General features: G+C 41.7%; 1 protein-coding gene across 3 annotated transcripts in view; it reads left to right on the top strand.

Annotated features, from left to right (window-relative positions):
* The first annotated feature begins 492 nt into the window (after positions 1 to 492).
* LOC105466629 (RNA binding motif protein 20) overlaps positions 493 to 18464 on the top strand; it is a 197223-nt gene continuing 179251 nt past the window's right edge. The window contains exon 1 of one of the 3 annotated variants that reach the window (XM_011715696.3): positions 493 to 1452. In XM_011715696.3, coding sequence (XP_011713998.2) covers positions 1175 to 1452 — 278 coding nt within the window. In that variant the 5' untranslated portion in view covers positions 493 to 1174. The other 2 variants (XM_011715699.3, XM_011715715.3) reach the window with 2 other exon arrangements.

Here is an 18464-nt window from a genome sequence, read left to right as displayed (position 1 = left end):
AAAATGTAATGGGAATAGACTCACTTATATCAATGTTGTGACTTCCAGGCTGTCAGCTTTCTGGGGTTTGAGATCTGTTGTATTAATATTTGGCTATAAGGTTGGAATATAAAGAATTATGTTTGTAGTAAGTGCCAGATTGAACATCTTATGCATAAAGTATGCAAGACACATTATCCCTAACCCTAACAGAGACTCTCCAAGACAGGATCTCATCAGTTCTGATTTACGTATTTGGTAACTGATACTCAGAGAAGTTGAACTATTCCACTGGTAAACTGCAGAGTCTGGACTCGAAAACAGGTCCTTTTGACCACAAAGCTCTTTCCATCAAGGTTTTGGAGGATTCTGAGAAAAAGATTTCCGTGCAAACACAGAAAAAGTTTTAATTTTATTTCTGGGAGAGCTGCAATGTTAATTTTAAGTAATTTCCTTTCACTAAGGAAGTCTGGGGGTGGGAATATGGGGTGGAGGATGGAGATTTAAGGAAACCACGGTTAGGAATTTAGTGATGGAAACTGATGATGATGAGCTAACTATTCAGAGAATGGACAAAACTCTGGTTCTTACAGCCTCTTACTAGCTGTGGATCCTCCCGACAAATCACGCTAATGCCTCCTCATTTGTGAAATGGGAAAAAAATCAACACCTCTTTACTAGGGTTTGTTGTTGTTTTTTTTTCCTCCTCAACTGCATTAAGGAGAAGGGGGAAAGAGTAGAACAAGTTCCATCTGTAACGAACAGAACAATGAATTGAGCTACCTACATACCTTCGGACCAGCCTACCTGTTTCACGTTTTTGTTTTGTTTTTGTTTGTTTTCGTGAGACTCAATTTGGCGAATTGTGGCAAACTGATCTTTATGAACACAAGGAATTGACAGTGTCATTTTATATTAGAGGAAGAAGAAAGGAAGATAAAAAAAGGGAGAGGGAAGGAAGGAGAGAGAATGATGGCAGAAGTAAGGAGAAAGAGAGAATGATGGCAGAAATCAACGGAGGCGGAGGCGCAGTTTCCTGAGGCTGGAAACTCAGTCTGGGGAGAAATGAAAGCGTCTTTTAGGGAATTCAAGTAGTTGCCAGGTCTCAGGGAATCCATCTTCAGAATTTTCCTCCGCGTGGTTGCGGGAGGAAGGTGAGTTGGGTGGAGACCCTGAGCAAACTCCTCTCCAGGCCATGGGGCATGCTGGGCTCTGGTTTCCCAGGCACCCAAGGCACGATTTTCTCTACTTCCCGGGGGTGTTGGCGTCAGGACTTAGAACTCCTGTATGCCGGCCAGCCGGTGAGGTGTACGGGGCGGCCGCTTTCTCCGGTCTTTGCTCTGCTCCGCATACATTTCTGCGTCAGGTGCCTAGCATATTCGCACCCACGTGCCAGGACATGAAGCTGCACCTTGCGGAGTGGCTCTCAGCCTTGAAAGGCCTCAGGATGTCCGCGTCCACAGCTGTGAACCGGTGAGTGCAGGTGGACGGGCGCACGCGGGAACAAGGGTAATTAACAGGGCTTCAGAGGGCGTGACGGTGACCGTACGATGTCGGCAAACTCTTTTCATCCTTTACATTTCCGCCGAGATTTGGCCAATAAATAACAAGAATAAAATGTACGCATGGTTTTGTCTTTGCGCTCGTAGCGTCGTGGCGGGGTCTTTTAAGTGAAGAGAAAAACCAGAAACCCACGGTGGCCCCACGGGCTGCTTCCGGGGACACCTGAAATCAGCAGCTAGAACTGACAATTTGGAGAGCCCCGGGGATGGTCATCTGAGACCTGGGTTACAATACAAGTCCCACCTCGGGGCGACTCCAGGCTTTCTTCCCCTCGGGGTCGGGTGCCTCAGGCGCGAGTGGCGCTGGCCGGGTTCCAGCCTCGGGCAGATGTCAGGCCCGGCACACTTTGCATGGGCGATGCGCGCGGACGTCCTGGGCGCTCTCGGTCCGCCGGCTTGGCAGGAGCTGCGAGAGGCCGCGCGCACGGTTCCCGGCTGGAGCGAGAGCGCGGCTGCGGGCCGCGGGCTGCGTGTGTCTCCTTCCTCACGCGGTGTGCTGCGCCGTGGAACGCTGGGCTCCGGACCTTGGGGGTGCACTGTGGCGGGTGGCGTACACCGCGCTCCCTCCCGGCTTCCTGCGCCCAGGGTCGGCGGGCAGAGTTCCTGGGTCCAGCTTGGTGCTGAGCAACCCCCGGCCGCAGAGCAGCTCCAGCCGGTCGGGAGACGCCCCCTGGCCCCCGCCCCCGCGTGGCCGGCCCGGAGGAGCTGGAGCAGCAGGAGGAGGAGGCGGCGCCGCCGGGACTGCCTCCTCCCCGCCCCTCGCGTCTCCTCCCCGCGCCACCGGGAAGGACAAGGGGACTGGGCACGGGGACCCCGGCCAGTGAGCGCCCGTGGCCCAGGACCGCCCCTCCCGTGAGCTCTCTCGCCGCGATCCCGGGCGGGTCTCGCCCCGCATGGTGCTGGCAGCAGCCATGAGCCAGGACGCGGACCCCAGCGGTCCGGAGCAGCCGGACAGAGTTGCCTGCAGTGTGCCTGCTGCCCGGGCGTCCCCGGCACCCTCCGGCCCGCGAGGGATGCAGCAGCCGCCGCCGCCGCCGCCGCCGCCGCCCCCGCCCCCGCCCCCGCCCCAAGCCGGCCTACCTCAGATCATCCAAAAGTAAGAGGGAGAAGGGAACAGGGACGAGGGGTGCGCCTGGGGACGCACCCCGAGAGCCCCCTTTGTGGTTTCATCTCCCGTCCCTGCTGAACTTCGCTCGCCCCCCTTGGGTTTGAAGTTTTCTCGTCCCCCCTCTGGGCAGAGTCGGTGTCCTTCTGGCTGTTAGGCTGGAAAGAGGGGAGCCAAGTTCTTTAGGGAAAATTATTTTGTATTTCCTTAGCTCCTTTCTCGTCTCTTCGGGGATGGTACTAGATATTTTGAACTAAAATAACTCAGATTGGGGGGAAATGGCCCAGGGACTGTGTCATCTTTCTGGTCCCAAGAGGACGCTGGAATGGAGAGTCGTGCGTGAGTGTGTGCGCGCGCGTGAGGGTGTGTAAGTAAAATGCCAAAAATTAAACCACCCTTCATGGTGCCCCTGAAACCAACCAGTGACACTGGGGTGAAAAGGGAGGTGAGAATTTGTAAACAACATATTTTGCTTTGCCCTGAAAGTGTAGCCACGTTTCAAGAAGGCCATTTCGAAGAGTTTAGCTACGCAACCGTTTTCCATTAATGTTACCATTTTGTGACTCGGGTGACCCGTGCGACTTGGGTCGTGAATTCTCAGGTCGGCCTTCCCAATGCTTGAGAAGGTTGAGGGTGGTTAACAAGCCCCGAGAGGCTCTTTCAGCCCATTTGAGGGACATAGAAGTAAAAACAGTGATGCTTTGTGTTGTTTGTTCTTTTGAGATTGCGTGTGACGGTTTAAGGCCTAGAATGCTGGTTTATTTGAAGGATCTCTACTCTCCTAAGGGTTTACTCAGTTTGTAATGAAGTCTTCAAAACTAGTTTAAGAAGTGTAGGAAAGTGAATGATGAGCACCTCTGCGAAACTGACGACACTGGATGAATACACGTAAGTACAGCATAATATGCCCTCATGGAACAGAGCAGAGGTTTTCCGCTGCTCTGCTGATGCTTTGAGTCCTGTAAATTTAATAAAACTTAGTAACAGAAAGAATCAGTGATGGGTGTAAATGGAAGTAAATAGCAGTTAAGTATTTATTGTTTTGAAGACTGATTTGTCTAATAGAAAGAATTGCGCAAATTCAAGTTTAATGTTAGAAAACGCTGGTATCGTATTTCAGAACAAAATGGTTCCCTCTTTTTGACTGGTGGAATACTGAATCTCCACTTGTGATAACTTTTTGCTTTAATTGGATATTTTATATAACTTTCAACTACAAACAGTTTCCAACTATTCCAAAATGAAAATATTTCATATTATTATTCTTTTCTATTGTTTTGCAAATTATTCAGCCAATACTAAATATGATTGACAATTTATGTACATCATTACTTAAAATTTATCTTTATTCCTTAATATAAATATAAAGCAACAGAGAAAAACTATTTAAAATTTAAAGTTTACTTAGTGAAAAATCCAATTTGGCCAATTATTAATTTGGAAACATCTGATGTACTTCGTATGGAGCCAGTGCCTTGTGACTTGAAATCAGGCTGCATATGAAGTTTATTGAAATTGCTTTGGTATTGTAATCACCTTGCACTTTTCTATTATTTACTTTTAAGTAGAAGAAAACCGGGAACTTTATATTCACAGAAAGGTCTTTGTAGAAGGTTATCTGATTATGAAATACTGCCAAGTTGAAAATAAATATCATTTTATGGAAATGGATCATTTAAAGTATATTTTATTTGCCTCATATAATAAATAATTTACCCTCTAAATTCATCCCCCATTTTGAAAATCCCATCTTTGGAATAGCTAATTTTAAAAGAAAAGACTCGGCTTTTCAAAGATGGCCCCTTCTACTTGAAGGCCAGGATGTAGACCTCAAGAAGCACCTCATTGCTCTCCTTGCTTTACATTGGTGACGGATCAGTGTTCAGGGACCAGGACCCAGGGCTGTGAATATGCCCATAGGATTGGATGTTTGCATACTGACGTTTCAGTCTTTCTTTGTAAGGATGATTTGGAGTTTGTGCTCTCCTTAGTACCCACTGAAATTCCACTGGAACCAGACACAATGTCGCAAACGCTTCATAGGTCCATCTTCAATGTGCCGAAATTTGAGCAGGTTGTTTTGAAACTGCATTTGCATAATTCCATCTGAGCAACCATTTTTATGTAGTTATGAGGTGTGGTTTGCATCAGCCATCTTTGAGAAAATATAGTGGAGCTACTGCGCTCGGCTGCAAAATGAGTTGTCTGCCTGTTGATTTGGGGAATTTTGTGAGCAACAGCTTTGGATGAAATTCTCCTCTGGGGGAACATATATTAAATATTATTAGAGAACCTCTATTTTTTTCTAGTTATTTTAGCGAGGTCGTTATGTAACTCGTAAGAGGAGAAGTTTTGATTGCTTTCAAAATGATGGCGACATCAATCTTCTTCATGTTGCATAGTGTGTTTGAAGATTACAAACATTTTTCCACTTAATGTCTATGTTTACTGATTTTTATTAGTAATGGTTTTTATTTTAGATAAAAGTCAATGACTTTGGATAAACCACAGTAACAATTATAATAAAAATCAGTTCCTGTTCACATGTTATATTTGGTCTTTAGAGAACTGCTGTGTGCTACATTTACAAAGATAAACACATGAAGTGTGATGACTAATAATGAGACTGATTTTGTTTGTTTTATGGGAGCCAGTCTTAGTACTTATGAAGATTGCATCTAGAGTTAATTTCTCTGGAGTACAATGATTTCATTTCCTTATCATTGTATTTTTAGCTTCCATTAAGAATCATCCATACCTTTTCTACCCTTCTTACTGTAAAGATTATCAGCCATGTATAGACACAGATAATTAATATTTTATAAGATTTTAATTTTAAATGTGCATTCTCCAAATTGGCTTAGAGGCATTATTGTATATAAAACATGACTTAGGCTATTTAGGAAACAAGAACTATAAATAATACCCTAAGAGGAGATTTGGGATAAGTTAGGAAATCAGAATAATTTGAGAACTTAACAAATATATATTTTTTCCGTACTAGCAGAAATAAGAAAACATTGACATTCCAGTGAATGTTTTATAAGGATTTATCTCCTCCAACATACACAATGTTTTATTTTTAAAATTATTTTGTTTTAATTGTGAGCTTTAAAAATCAAGCCTAATCCTTTATTTATAAGAAGTTATTTATTAACCTTGATGAATGTCAGAAATTTAAGTTTTAGGTTGCAAGTTTTAAAGCACTCATTAGAATAAAAACAGAGCCACTCAATTCCGTGTGAAATGTTGCAGTTAGCTGTCAGATGGATCCACAAAGTATACCACTAGTCATGGAGGAAAGAAACCAAACATGTGCACCCCTCTTATGAAGTTAATGTATAGGGGATTTTCCTAACTTACTTGATTTGCAGCAAAATATTCCTGGCTAATGCGTGACATCAGGTTGCATATTTAATTTGAGTATAGATGACACTTTTTTCTACATTTTTTTTAAAGCAGTGAATAAAAATAATTACAAACAATAGAAAAAGTTTTGGTTTAGCATTTGGTAGCTAGTGTCACCTGCGTGTGTTGTAGTGAATGAAAACATGAATCCAGCTTTGATCTCTAAAGTTTATAGTCTTCTGTATAGCATTAGAACACTGGCTGTCTATATTTTCAGAGCAAAGTGCTCCCCTCACTCAGAATAGAAAACGTTATAAGTAGCAGCTCCAATTTACAGACTCTAATTTTACAGACATTCTGCAGAAGGATCCCCATGTAACTGTTAGGGGGTCATGTGCAGGGAGGTTGTGCGTGATGTTCACCCACTTTGATGGGTATGCTGACAATTACATCCAGAACCAGAGAGAAGAAATAAGAATTTGCTAAAAAGGGACATTGCCTTGCATTCATACTTGGTCCTTTCTGGAAAGAGGATGGAATTTCTAACATCTGTGCCGGTTAACATCAGTGTGAGCCCACTTTTAGGGGAAATAGGAATACACTTGTAGAAGGAATTTTGAAAATTTTAAATACCATCTTAAACTGCACATAAGACAAGCATTCAGCAGGGAAACCATCTGAGAGGATTAAGCCTTTACCCCAACAGGGAAGAAAAGAGGGGGGGCTATTTTCTTAGCAGCCTGAACCATTCTTTTGCTTGTCTAGAAAGCTTTCCAAAGTTTTATCAGAAAAAGAAATTTTGCTTGAGGGTTTGTTGTGATAAGTATTTTTACATAGTATATACTGTCATTTAGTTGTGAGTTTTTCTCAAATTGCCAAAGAAATCAGTATTATGAAATGTAGTACATTATTCCTATTAGTCACAATAAAGGGCTATGCATATGGTGCACACAGAGCCGTTCTAATGCCAGTGCTGTAGGGGGGAAAAGAAGAAGAATTTGATCACCCCTTTTATTTTTCTATCCATGTTTTCTTTTGCTACCTCCTTAGCAGTTTATCTAATTAATAATTTAAAAGACCCAAGTCTGTCCACTGGAAAGTGAACTCTGATCTGTTAAGATCTCTTTGCCTGTCCTAATAGTCACCAGGGGGCGGAAAAAACCCAACCAGGATTGACTCATAGTGAAATGATCCCACATTATCCAGGTTCTTTCTCTTTTGATTTATTTATTTATTTATTTTTTGTGGCTTTAGGTTCTTGACTCCAGTTTAAACTTAATATTCTTCCCTGCCCACAAGAACCAGTCCTCAAGTGAACAGATTGATATAGCTTAATTCACAGGTTTGATAAACAAGAATACCCAAAATGTTGCGAACTGGGGTTTAATCAAGGGATAGAAATTAAAATGGACTGAACTAAATAGAGAAAGTAAGAATGGAAGAAGCTTGAGATATTAGAGTTAAAACCCAAAAGAGAAGTTCAGAAGCAGGACTCCCGTCTCCCTTCATCTGTCCTGGTCTCCTTGCCAGACAAAAGTTTGAATGGTCTCCTATACTACAAAATCCTACTTAATCTGATTTTTATTTCCTGCCACAGTGATTATTTAATTGGGGATGGTCTAACTGATATTATTTTGTGTATTTTAACAGGGAAAATTGCTGTGGCTCTGCAGCTGGTGTGAGTGACTGGTAGCTGTGTTTAGAATAGAGTGTTGAAAAGCTTTGCATTAAGTAAAATGATCCATATTCCAGAATCATGGCAAGGATGGCAATTAGTGGTTTGCAGAAAGGAGCGCACGGCAGTTCCCTTTCTGTTTAAAGAACCTGGCTGGATCTTGAGAATATGTGTGTTATCCTGGATGCCTAATACTGCTTGTTCCTACCAGTGAGTAGACTGGCAGATTCTGATCCTAATTAAGAAGATATATTTTTGAATCAGGAATGTGCATTTGGTTTCCAACACCACCATGGGGGTATTGTTGGCAAGCTGATAGTTTGACTGGCTCCATGGGTGGTCACTGTTTAAATTCTACCCGACTAAGGAGCTGTACAAGATTTTAGTCTTCGAAGTTTACACACAGCTAGTGTGGGGACAAGTTATCACTGCCAGCTGTTGGGGGAGGAGGTGAAAGCGAGGAGGACCCCCCTCCAAATACTTTGTGTGTGTTTTGGATTATGTTGCGTATATCTGTCTAATATGATAAACTCTTGACCGCGGTGGAAGTTACAGTCAAGTTGATTGATCTTCCTCTTCCCTACAACTCCTGATGGATTTTATAAGATAAGTAAGTCCCTGATGGTTTCTAAGGCGACTTTTCCAACTTGCTGACAGCAGATCTGCAGGGGAGATGGCACATATTGGTGCTAATGTACTTTATGAGCAAAAAAGGAGCAGTTAAGCAACTTGCATGAGGATGTATTGATAACTCAAGCTCAGTTGGACAAATCAATCTTTCCATGTGTTCAGAAACAAAAGGGAGAGGGTCATGCATGTGTTTGGGAGTGGTTATCACCCCATGAAGATAGTTTCCACGCCACTTTTGCGGTATTTCTTTAAGGCTGTGGTATTTGCTTTAAGGCTGTATCAGGGCCACCTGCTTCTGCCTTTTCTTTGCACCTGCTTTCTCCTGATCACACTAATGACCCATCGGTTCTCAGTTACCGCTTCCCACTCTGGCCCACACCTGGAAACCTCCAATTGCTGCTGTCTGGACATCTTAAATACTTTTTGGTTTTGCAACTTGTCTGTAGACTCTTTCCCAAATATGATTTTAAGCTTTGTTAGGCCTGCCCTTCAACCTGCCCTCCAGGAGTAGTCTAGGAGTAGACTAGGTAATATATATTTTAAAGTGTCAGGAGTAGACTAGGTAATATATATTTTAAAGATGCATTGATTTCATTAAATCTCTTCCTTTGGTTTATTTTGAATTAATTGTTGAAGAGAATGATTTAAGATCAGTCTGATGTTTTCAGGTGTAAAATGAGCATCTTTGCTCTAAATTAATTACTGGGCTTCTGTCGAGGAATGCCAGAGAGGAAAAAACTCTGAACTGGGAGTCAGTGACCTGGACAAGCCAATTAATCTAGCCTCTCCAGGGAGTGGAAATGATCAATTGCAGTTTCTTCCAACAATAAAATTAGGTGGCTCCTGTGCAAATCTTAGCAAACTTGTGGAGTGATCACCAATGTAGAATGCCTCCCCCATCTACTTCCTCCATCACCTGATACAGAATATGTCCCACATCAATTAAATTTAGCCATGGAAATAGGTACATATTTGTGGCATTGATCACCCATGAAAGCAACAATAACCACAAAAAGAGAATGAAATGCTTTCTGTAGCATTCACAAAGAATATTTGTATCAGTGACATAATTTTAAAAGTCAGAAAAATAAACACTAATGTCAGTGAACAGGAAGAAGTTTTATACTGTTCTTCAATCTCTAAAAATGTCTTTGGTATAAGAATAATTTTTTGGAATGTTAAAGTAAGTACTTTAACATTTACTTTAACAAACTGAAAGCAGCACTTTCAGCTTAGGAGACAGAGACAATAATTTCATGTGTCTGAATTGGACTGTGTTAAACACAGGCCGGTGGGAGTGTGTTTGGTGATGTTGTTGGTTTCAGAGGCAGAGAACGTAAACACAGGACACACAAACGTTTTACAGGAGCATGGCTGCGGTTGCTGCAGGGACTCCTGAACCGTGACGCACAGTCAGTCGGCCGCAGAGACCAGCCTGGAGCTCACCCTGAAACCTCTTTGCAGCCTTGCAGATGTCATAGTTGTCCCAAAGCTGGGCCTCACGCTTCCGTGTAGCCTCGCTGAATCAGGAGACCGAGTGTTTCCAGAGCCAGGATGTGGGTGCCGTGGGGCCAATGCTGTGTCCTCCCGTACTGGCAATAGCAGAGTTGTGGAGAAACTTTATTCGATATTTGAAATGATCAATATTTTAACCTTCTGCATAAAAAGGGAGATGAGTCTGTGATTAAATCTTGATTTAAAGTCTTCAAATATGTACATAAATGAGGATGAACATAAGAATATTTATTGCATAAATTAAAAAAAAAAGAAAAAAAAGAATATTTATTGCAACACTGTCTAGAAGAGTGAAAATTGGAAACCACTTAAATGTTTCTCAGTTGGAAAAATAAACCATGTGGAGTTATAAGGTCATGTACTCCTCCACCATTAGAATGATGCTGTTATTTTGCATTGGTTGATATGGAAGGAGGACCATATAATATTAACTAAAAAAAAAAAAAAACAACTACAAACAGCATGTATACAAAGATCTCATGTTTGTTTTTGAAAAGATGTATATGAGTGTGTGCTGGTGCCTGCCAGCCTTAAAAAATATCTGAAGAACAAATGCAAAGAACATTAAGAGTAGTTCTAACTCTGGATGGGGCAATTAGAATGGTTTGTCTTTTTTTCTTCCTTTTTAATATTGTTTTTTTTTTTAAATTCAGTGAGCATATATCACTTTTACAGTAAAATAAAACAAAACTATTTTTTCTTTATCTCTTTCTTTTCCTAACCGTCTGTACCTTTGAGTATTTCATTTTTACAAACAGCCACAGAAGGAGTAGACATTTCACATTGGTATCGCACTATCTTGAAGACTGAGCTGCCCTTTAGCATCTTAGATTTTAGTCCTGAAAGGTGGCTGAGGGCTGTTTTAGCCCAGCTTTCCTGTTTTCCTAGGTAAGGCAAATGAGCATCAGAGAAGTCAAGTGAATTGTTGAAGGTCACACAGTGAGGGAGTCCTCAGGTTGGCATGAGAATCCCCTTATTTCTGTCTCTTATATTTTCTGCTAGGCCACCCTTTTGTCATCCTGGGAATGGAGGAGAGAGAAATGGAGGCATTCATAAATTAACCATGTATGTACTGGCCTTAGTCTACTCACATCCCCTAAGAGAGTTGAGAAAAGCATCCTTGGTTGTGTTATCTCCTCCCACCCCATCCTGCCCACCCACTCACACAGGACTTTTCTGGGAATGGCAGTAGACTGGGTCTCTCCTGGGCATCTCATGCTCTGTTCCTTCCTGCCAAACAGAAGCCAACCATCACATTCTCTTCTCTGCTCTTCTTGGTTCAAGGTTACTTATTTTTCCAGATCCTTAATAGAGGAAAAACCCAATACCTACCTTCCTTTCATGCCCAGAAACGTCCTCTTGATACCCTTCCAGCTGTGGTTTAAAGATGAACCTTTTGAGATGGAAAAGCATAACTAATATTTTTATTTAAAGGAAGCAAAACACATTTTACTTCTTACTCCCAAGCCAATTATAGGAATGCCTGTTATTATTTCTGTCACCCCAATTCTCACTCTGCTTTAAATTTGTTTCAACCAAGGATGTAATTTGGACTGTATTTTTAAAAAGTAAACCTGCTTTGGGGGGACTATATTTGCATTCTTGCTTGCCCTTGAGTGTGCCCTCTCTTGCTTTTTCTTTCCCTGAAGAGTAATTTGTATAACTATAATTTTGTTATCATAGCTCAGGAAATTGGTCTTATTTAATTTTTTTCTAATAAACACTAGATTTTTAACTTTTTCATTTGTCAGATAATGCCTCATATAGCTGTTTTTTTTTTTTTGCATTTGTTTATAATGTCTTTCTCCCTCTTTTTTTTTTTTTTTTTTTTGGAGACAGGGTCTCACTCTGTCACTCAGGCTGGAGTGCAGTGGTATGATCTCGGTTCACTGCAGCCTTGACCTTCCCGGCTCAAGCAATCTGCCACCTCAGCCTTCCAAGTAGCTGGGACTACAGACGTGCATCACCACGCTCTGCTAATTTTTTTATTTTTTGTAGAGATGGGGTTTCACCATGTTGCCCAGGCTGGTCTTGAACTCCTGGACTTGAGCGATCCTCCTGCCTCAGCCTCCCAAAGTGCTGGGATTACAGGCATGAGGCACTGCACCGGCCATCTCTTCTTTTTAATCTACCAAGTATACCCAACTCTTTCTCCTTTCCATGACTGAAGATTACAGGCTAGTTGTCTTGAAGAATGAACCATGATATGGCTGTGGCCATTGTTTCTTCATGACCAAATCCAGGTTAAACATTTTGGCAAAGATAAGCTAAAAGTTTGATCCCTTGTTTAACACGGCAGCCACCAGATTGCTCCATTGTAGACAGACATTTTTCTGTTTGTGATAAGTAGTAAGTTGTCTGCAGAGGTGCTACCATGAGACCCTCTGAATATCCTATGTTCCAACAGACTTTCATCTAGTGGCTTTGTCTTTTAATTTGATTAAATATTTAAGAAGCAATTGTAATGAAATATGTGGATCACTTTAGAATGTATGAGTTTGGACACACAGTTTATATCAAACAACCTTGCAAATATGATTGCATTGTATCAGCCCATTGATATTATCTAGAGCCTCTGGATTTTTCTAGTCCTGACGTCACAGGACTTGATCCATGGCTCAGCTACTTCCCATGTAATTCTATAGGAGGCATTCCATCTCTTGAGTTGCAGTGCCTTTTAATGTCCATTTTAATGCTAATGGAAATAAAAGGATACTGATGTAATTTGTACTACTCATGAGATTTTTTTGGGCATCCTCTTGAAGTTATGTTGGTTCTTTGCAGAAGCCTTTTAACTCCGTTTTCAAAATCACTGTATGAAGCAGGCTTTAAAAATGACTGATGACTTGCTCTGATGCCTAAACTGGGTGAGTTGTGGTGCTGGTCAGTGACTAGCAGTTTGTTCATGTTTTTTAGATTTAAGTTACACAGCTATTTTTGCCTATTCCACTTTGGTACTCCTGTTTTCATACACAAAATATGTATGGGTGAAAAAGGTGGTGTGGAGTAGTGAAAAGGAGCAGGAGCAGGCATGATCTATGTTCTGGATTCAGCTTTGCCACTACTAACCCTGAGCCTCAGTGTTCTTATCTGTTAAAGGGAGCAGTAATAATAAAGTGAATAACAACTAACTTTTATAAAGAGTGCTTTCTGTGTGCCAGACACTATTCTAAACAGTTTAAGTATTTTCAATCCACTTACTTCAACAATAATCCTGTGAGGTAAGTGTTGTTATTCTCCCCATCATGCAGATGAAGAAACTGAGGCACAACCTTACTAGGACCCAGGAAAGCTAAGAAAAATAGTATTTGTGAAAACATGGTGGAATGCGGCTTGGCATAAAGAATGTTATACTAATTCAAGCAATCCTGTCTTCTCTGTGTAAATATCTGTATTCTTAATTTATAGAAAATCCATCATTTACAAGAAAATATTATAGAAAAAATGGCTGAAATAAATCTGAAAGTAGGTCAAATTTAAGACAAACTAAGCAATCCAATTAAAACATTTTTTCCTGTTTCTGTCCCCTGCTCCTGCCCTTTTTTTCCCTTATAACTGTAAGTTCAGCTTTGGATTAAAGTGAAATGTATATCCCAATTTAACTTCCTCAAACAAATCCGACTCTGGCATTTGATTCACTGTCTTATTCTGCTTGTTATGCACGTTAGGCAAGACCTAAATTTGATGCTCACAGAGAGTACATAAACACTTAGAATCCTCTCAGCATGTGCTAAAATAATAACAGATTCAATAGTTTGATTTGCAAAATGTCTGCCAACTTCCACCAGACCATTTTTGAACCAATTCAGAAAACCAGGATTCTGCAATGATTAAAGTGTCCAAGGCTCCTATTCATAGCAAAAGGAATTCCTGACTTGAAACAAGGACACATCAAGCTCAGCTAGTCTCTGCCAGACATACTTTTTGAATCATCTTCGCAGACATTGTTACAGGTGTTCTTCTGCTTTAAGAAACCATGGTCTGTACCAACCAGACTGAATAGAATCCATAAATCGGGGAAGGATTGTGACTTTTGACCTGCGACAGGGTTTATGGTAAAAATCCTTTAAACCATGAGTTTCTCAGTGTGTTTCAAGTAGCAATTCAATAATGCTAACAATTCAGAGATCTAATAATAAAATTTAAAACTTTTTTTTTTTTTCAATTTTAAGAGGCATAATTGAAGTATGTTAAGCTGCACATGTTTAAAGCATCCATCAGGATCCATTAAACCATTAAACAATTGAGATAATAATAAACATTGTTGGCTGGGTGTGGTGGCTCACTCCTGTAATCCCAGCACTTTGGGAGGCCGAGGCACGTGGATCACCTGTGGTCAGGAGTTCGAGACCAGCCTGGCCAACATGGTGAAACTCCGTCTCTACTAAAAATAAAAAAAAAATTGCCGGGCGTGGTGGCGGGTGCCTGAAATCCTATCTACTCTGGAGGCTGAGGCAGGATAATTGTTTGAACCTGGGAGGCAGAGGTTACAGTGAGCCGAGGAGATCGCGCCATTGCACTCCAGCCTGGGCAACAAGAGCAAAACTCCATCTCAAAAAAAAAAAATTATCAGCCCACGATGTTTCTTCACACTTCTTATAATTTATCTTTCCCTCTTCTCCTTATCCCCCTCACATTCAGGGTACCACTGATTTGCTTTGTTTGTTTGTGTTTTCTAGAATTTTATACAAATGAAATCCAAGTATGTACTCTGTGTGTATGTGTGTGCACGTGTGTGTCTTCTTTCACTATTTTAAAGTGCATAATTTAGTGACATCAAGTACGTTCACAGTGTTGTGCAACCATCACCACTCTCTAGTACCAAAACGTTTGCATTGCCTCAAAAGGAAACTTCATGCCTACTAAGCAGTTACTTCCCATTCCTGCCTCTCCCCAGTCACTGGAAACCAATCTACTTTCCGTCCCTATGGATTTGCCTATTCTGGAGGTTTCCTATAAATGGGATCACATATGTGGCTTTTTGTGTCTGGCTTCTTTTACATGGCATCATGCTTTCAAGGTTCATCCATACTGTGTCATGTGTCAGCACTTTATGCCTTTTTACTGCTGAATAATATTCCATTGTATAGGTAGAGATAACGTTTTCTTTGTCCATTCATCTACTGATAGACATTTGTTTTTTTCTACCTTTTTACTATTATGAATAGTGCTACTATGAACATTTTTGTACAAGTTTTTGTTTGAACATCTGTTTTTGGTTCTTTTGGGTATATATCTTGGAGTGGAATTGGTGGGTCATGTGGTAATTCTTTTTTTTTTTTTTTTGGACATGGAGTCTCGCTCTGTTGCCCAGGCTGGAGTACAGTGGCATGATCTCAGCTTACTGCAATCTCAGCCTCCCAGGCTCAAGTGATTCTTGTGCCTCAGCCTCCCAAATAGCTGGGATTACAGGCACCCGCCACCACACCCAGCTAATTTTCGTATTTTTAGTAGAGATGGGGTTGCACCATGTTGGCCAGTCAGGTCTCAAACTCCTGACCTCAGGTCATCCACCAGCCTTGACCTCCCAAAGTGCTGGAACTACAGACATGAGCAACCACACCTGGCCAGTCATATAGTAATTCTATGATTAATTTATCGAGGAACCTCCAGATAGCTTTCCAAAGCCCTGCACCATTTTACATTCCCTCCAGCAATGAATGAAGGTTCCAATTTCTTCACATCCTTGCCAGCACTTGTTATTTTCTGGTTTTGTTTGTTTGTTTGTTTGTTTTTCGAGATGGAGTCTCACTCTGTCACCCAGGCTGGAGTGCATTGGCATGTTCTCAACTCACTGTAACGTCTGCCTCCCAGGTTCAAGTGATTCTCCTGTCTCAGCCTCCCAAGTAGCTAGGACTACAGGCACATGCCACCACGCCCGGCTAATTTTTTGTATTTTTAGTAGAGATGGGATTTCACCATGTCAACCAGGATTGTCTTAATCTCCTGACCTCATGATCTGCCTGCCTTGACCTCCTAAAGTGCTGGGATTACAGGCATGAGCCACTGTGCCTGGCCTGTTGTTGTCGTTGTTGTTTTTAATGGCCATCCTAGTGGGTACGAAGTAGTATCTCAATGTGGTTTAGATTTGTATTTCAGTAATGACTAATGATATTGAGCTTCTTTTCATGTTGGCTTTTTGGCTGTTTAAATATCTTCTTTTGAGAAATGTCTACTCAAATCTATCATCCATTTTTAAATTGGGTTTTTTGCATTCTTGTTTTGGAATGGTAAGAGTTCTTTGAAAATTCTGGAGAGTAGGCCCTTATTAGGTGTATAATTTGCAAATATGTTTTTCTATTTTATGGGTTTTTTAGCATAATGATTTTGACGTTCAGATATGTTGTTTCTTGTATCAAAACTTTGGGCCTTTTACTTTGCTGTGTAGTATTCTGTTTTGTGCATATAGTGTAAACTGTTTATTCATCCATTGATGGACATTTAGGTTGTTTCCAGGTTTTGGCTATTACAAATGAAGCTGGTATGAACATTCCTTTGCAAGTCTTTATCTGGACATATCTTTTAGCTTCTCTTGGGTAAATTTCTAGGCCAATGATAATTTAACTTTTTGGGATCACAAATATTGTACATAAGAATCATTGTTTGGGTGAAACCTCTTCAAATTTTTATTACTATGTAATTGAACAGAGCATGTTAATGTAACCTTTCAAGGTGTTTAAAGAATACACACTTTTTCATCTTTGTCTTCAGAGTCAATCACTCATTAGTTTAGTTTTTTTTTTCTTCTGTTGATGAATCTTCCTTCAATAATTTTTCATTTGGCAAGTAATTATGACCATGGAAGTTGGGACACAAGATGAATAAGACGACAAAACCGCAGAACTTTCAAACTGAAAGAAACCCTAAAAATCATCTGAGTCAGCTCTTTTATTTTACAGAAAAGGTGATGAGGTCCAGAAAGGAGACTGGATGTACCAAAGGCCAGCTAAGTATTAGAGCAGTTCAGTGAAGCAGGGGAAACTTACTCACCTGTGAGGGTAATTTGACGTCTCCTAGCCATGATGCAACAGTGCTGGGGGATGAGTGAATGGCGCTGTGTTTTGCAGTCTGTAGCATTCACAGGGCACTTTGTTTCCTTCTAGGTTATCCCAGTTAATCCTCCAACAACCTTGTGAAGTAGGTAGGGATTAAGTAGCTAGGAGTAGCTCAGGGTCACCTAGCCAATGATTGGAGAATCTGGGCTCAGAGCCAGGTCTTCTGACTCCTTCCAAGTTGCCCGCCCTCCTCTTGTTCGTTTGGGTTCCCTCCTCCTTGTCCCTACCCACTGCCGTCCCCTTAGTTCAGGCCTTCCAGCTCTCCCCCAGCCTCCTGCTGGGTTGGGTTTTGCTCCTTCTTTTCTCTGCAGCAGCACAATCTTGATCTTGTCCTCTGCTTGCTGGACGCCCTGCTGTGGCTTCTCCTGGTCTTTAGGTTAAGGTTCAGACTGTGGAAGGCCCTTCCAGATCTGCCCCACTCAGTCCTCCAGCTGCAGAACTTGCGGTCCTATCTTGGCTGCCCTCTTTCCTTCTTCTCAACTAGAACATTCTGAATTCTGCTTAGACCTCACCTCTTCCAGGGAGCTTTCCCCAGCCTTAAGCAGGAAGGAGGGCTGAGTGTCCCTCTTCCTGTAATCATCTGTGGCTCCCATTGTAGCATTTGTCCATGCTCTCCTCTTGCTTGTCTCCCCTAAAGACCATGCAAAGTCCTTGTAGGCAAGGCCACTGCCATTCATCTTTGGTATCCCCATCACCTAGCAGGGCCCCTGGCACATAGTGTATTGAATATCTGGGAATGAGGAACTTAACTGCAACTCAACTTTCAATCTAACTGACTTGGTGATGAGAAATACTAGTCAGGATAGTCTCATGGGTGAGACCTAACGTGACGCCAAAGCTTGGTTTTCTCCATCGTCTGTTTTATCTGGACTGCCTCTCTGAAAGGGCTAGACAGACATTTATGTTTGGAGAGGCCATATAAGAGGAATAAAAATGTGGAAAGTCATAAACTTCAGCTCTGCTCTGGGCTCCACTGTTAAGCCACTGTGTGACCAGAGGTAGCACTTAGCTTCTTAGAGTCTACATGGGTTAAAGGGGGACCAGGGTATGGGGCTTGTTCAAACAGTCAATGAGATGACAGGTGAACATGCCTTGGTAGGAAAGCAGTACTGAATACATGTGTCCTCATGTAAACCAGCTTTTTGTCTCATGATGCTGTCATCTCCAGCCAGACACCAGATTGTGTGCAGGCAATTCCAGGCTGAATTTCTTCTGAGAGATTTGATCCAAATAGGATAAATGGTGGAAATGACCACTGGGAACACTCCTTAAAACCTGCTTGCGTGAATGCTTTCAACAATACATTTTTGCATCACAAAAAAAAAGTTTCTAAGCCCTAAGCTAGCATCTGCCTATTTCAAGCAATTTCTGTTCTTTTTTTTTTTTTTTTTTTTTTAAGACAGGGTCTTATTCTTACCCAGGCTGGAGTACAAAGTGATCCTCCCACCTCAACCTCCCAAGGAGCTGGGACTGCAGGTGTGCACCACCATACCTTGCTACATTTTTTGTATTTTTTTTGTAGAGTCAGGGTTTCACCATGTTGCTCAGGCTGGTCTCAAACTCCTGGGTTCAAGCGATCATTCCACCTCAGCCTC

Source organism: Macaca nemestrina, chromosome 9 (genome assembly GCF_043159975.1).
Source record: "Macaca nemestrina isolate mMacNem1 chromosome 9, mMacNem.hap1, whole genome shotgun sequence".
Taxonomy (NCBI): domain Eukaryota; kingdom Metazoa; phylum Chordata; class Mammalia; order Primates; family Cercopithecidae; genus Macaca; species Macaca nemestrina.
The sequence above is the reverse complement of the archived record's forward strand: the minus strand, read 5'-3'. Positions and strand labels throughout refer to the sequence as shown.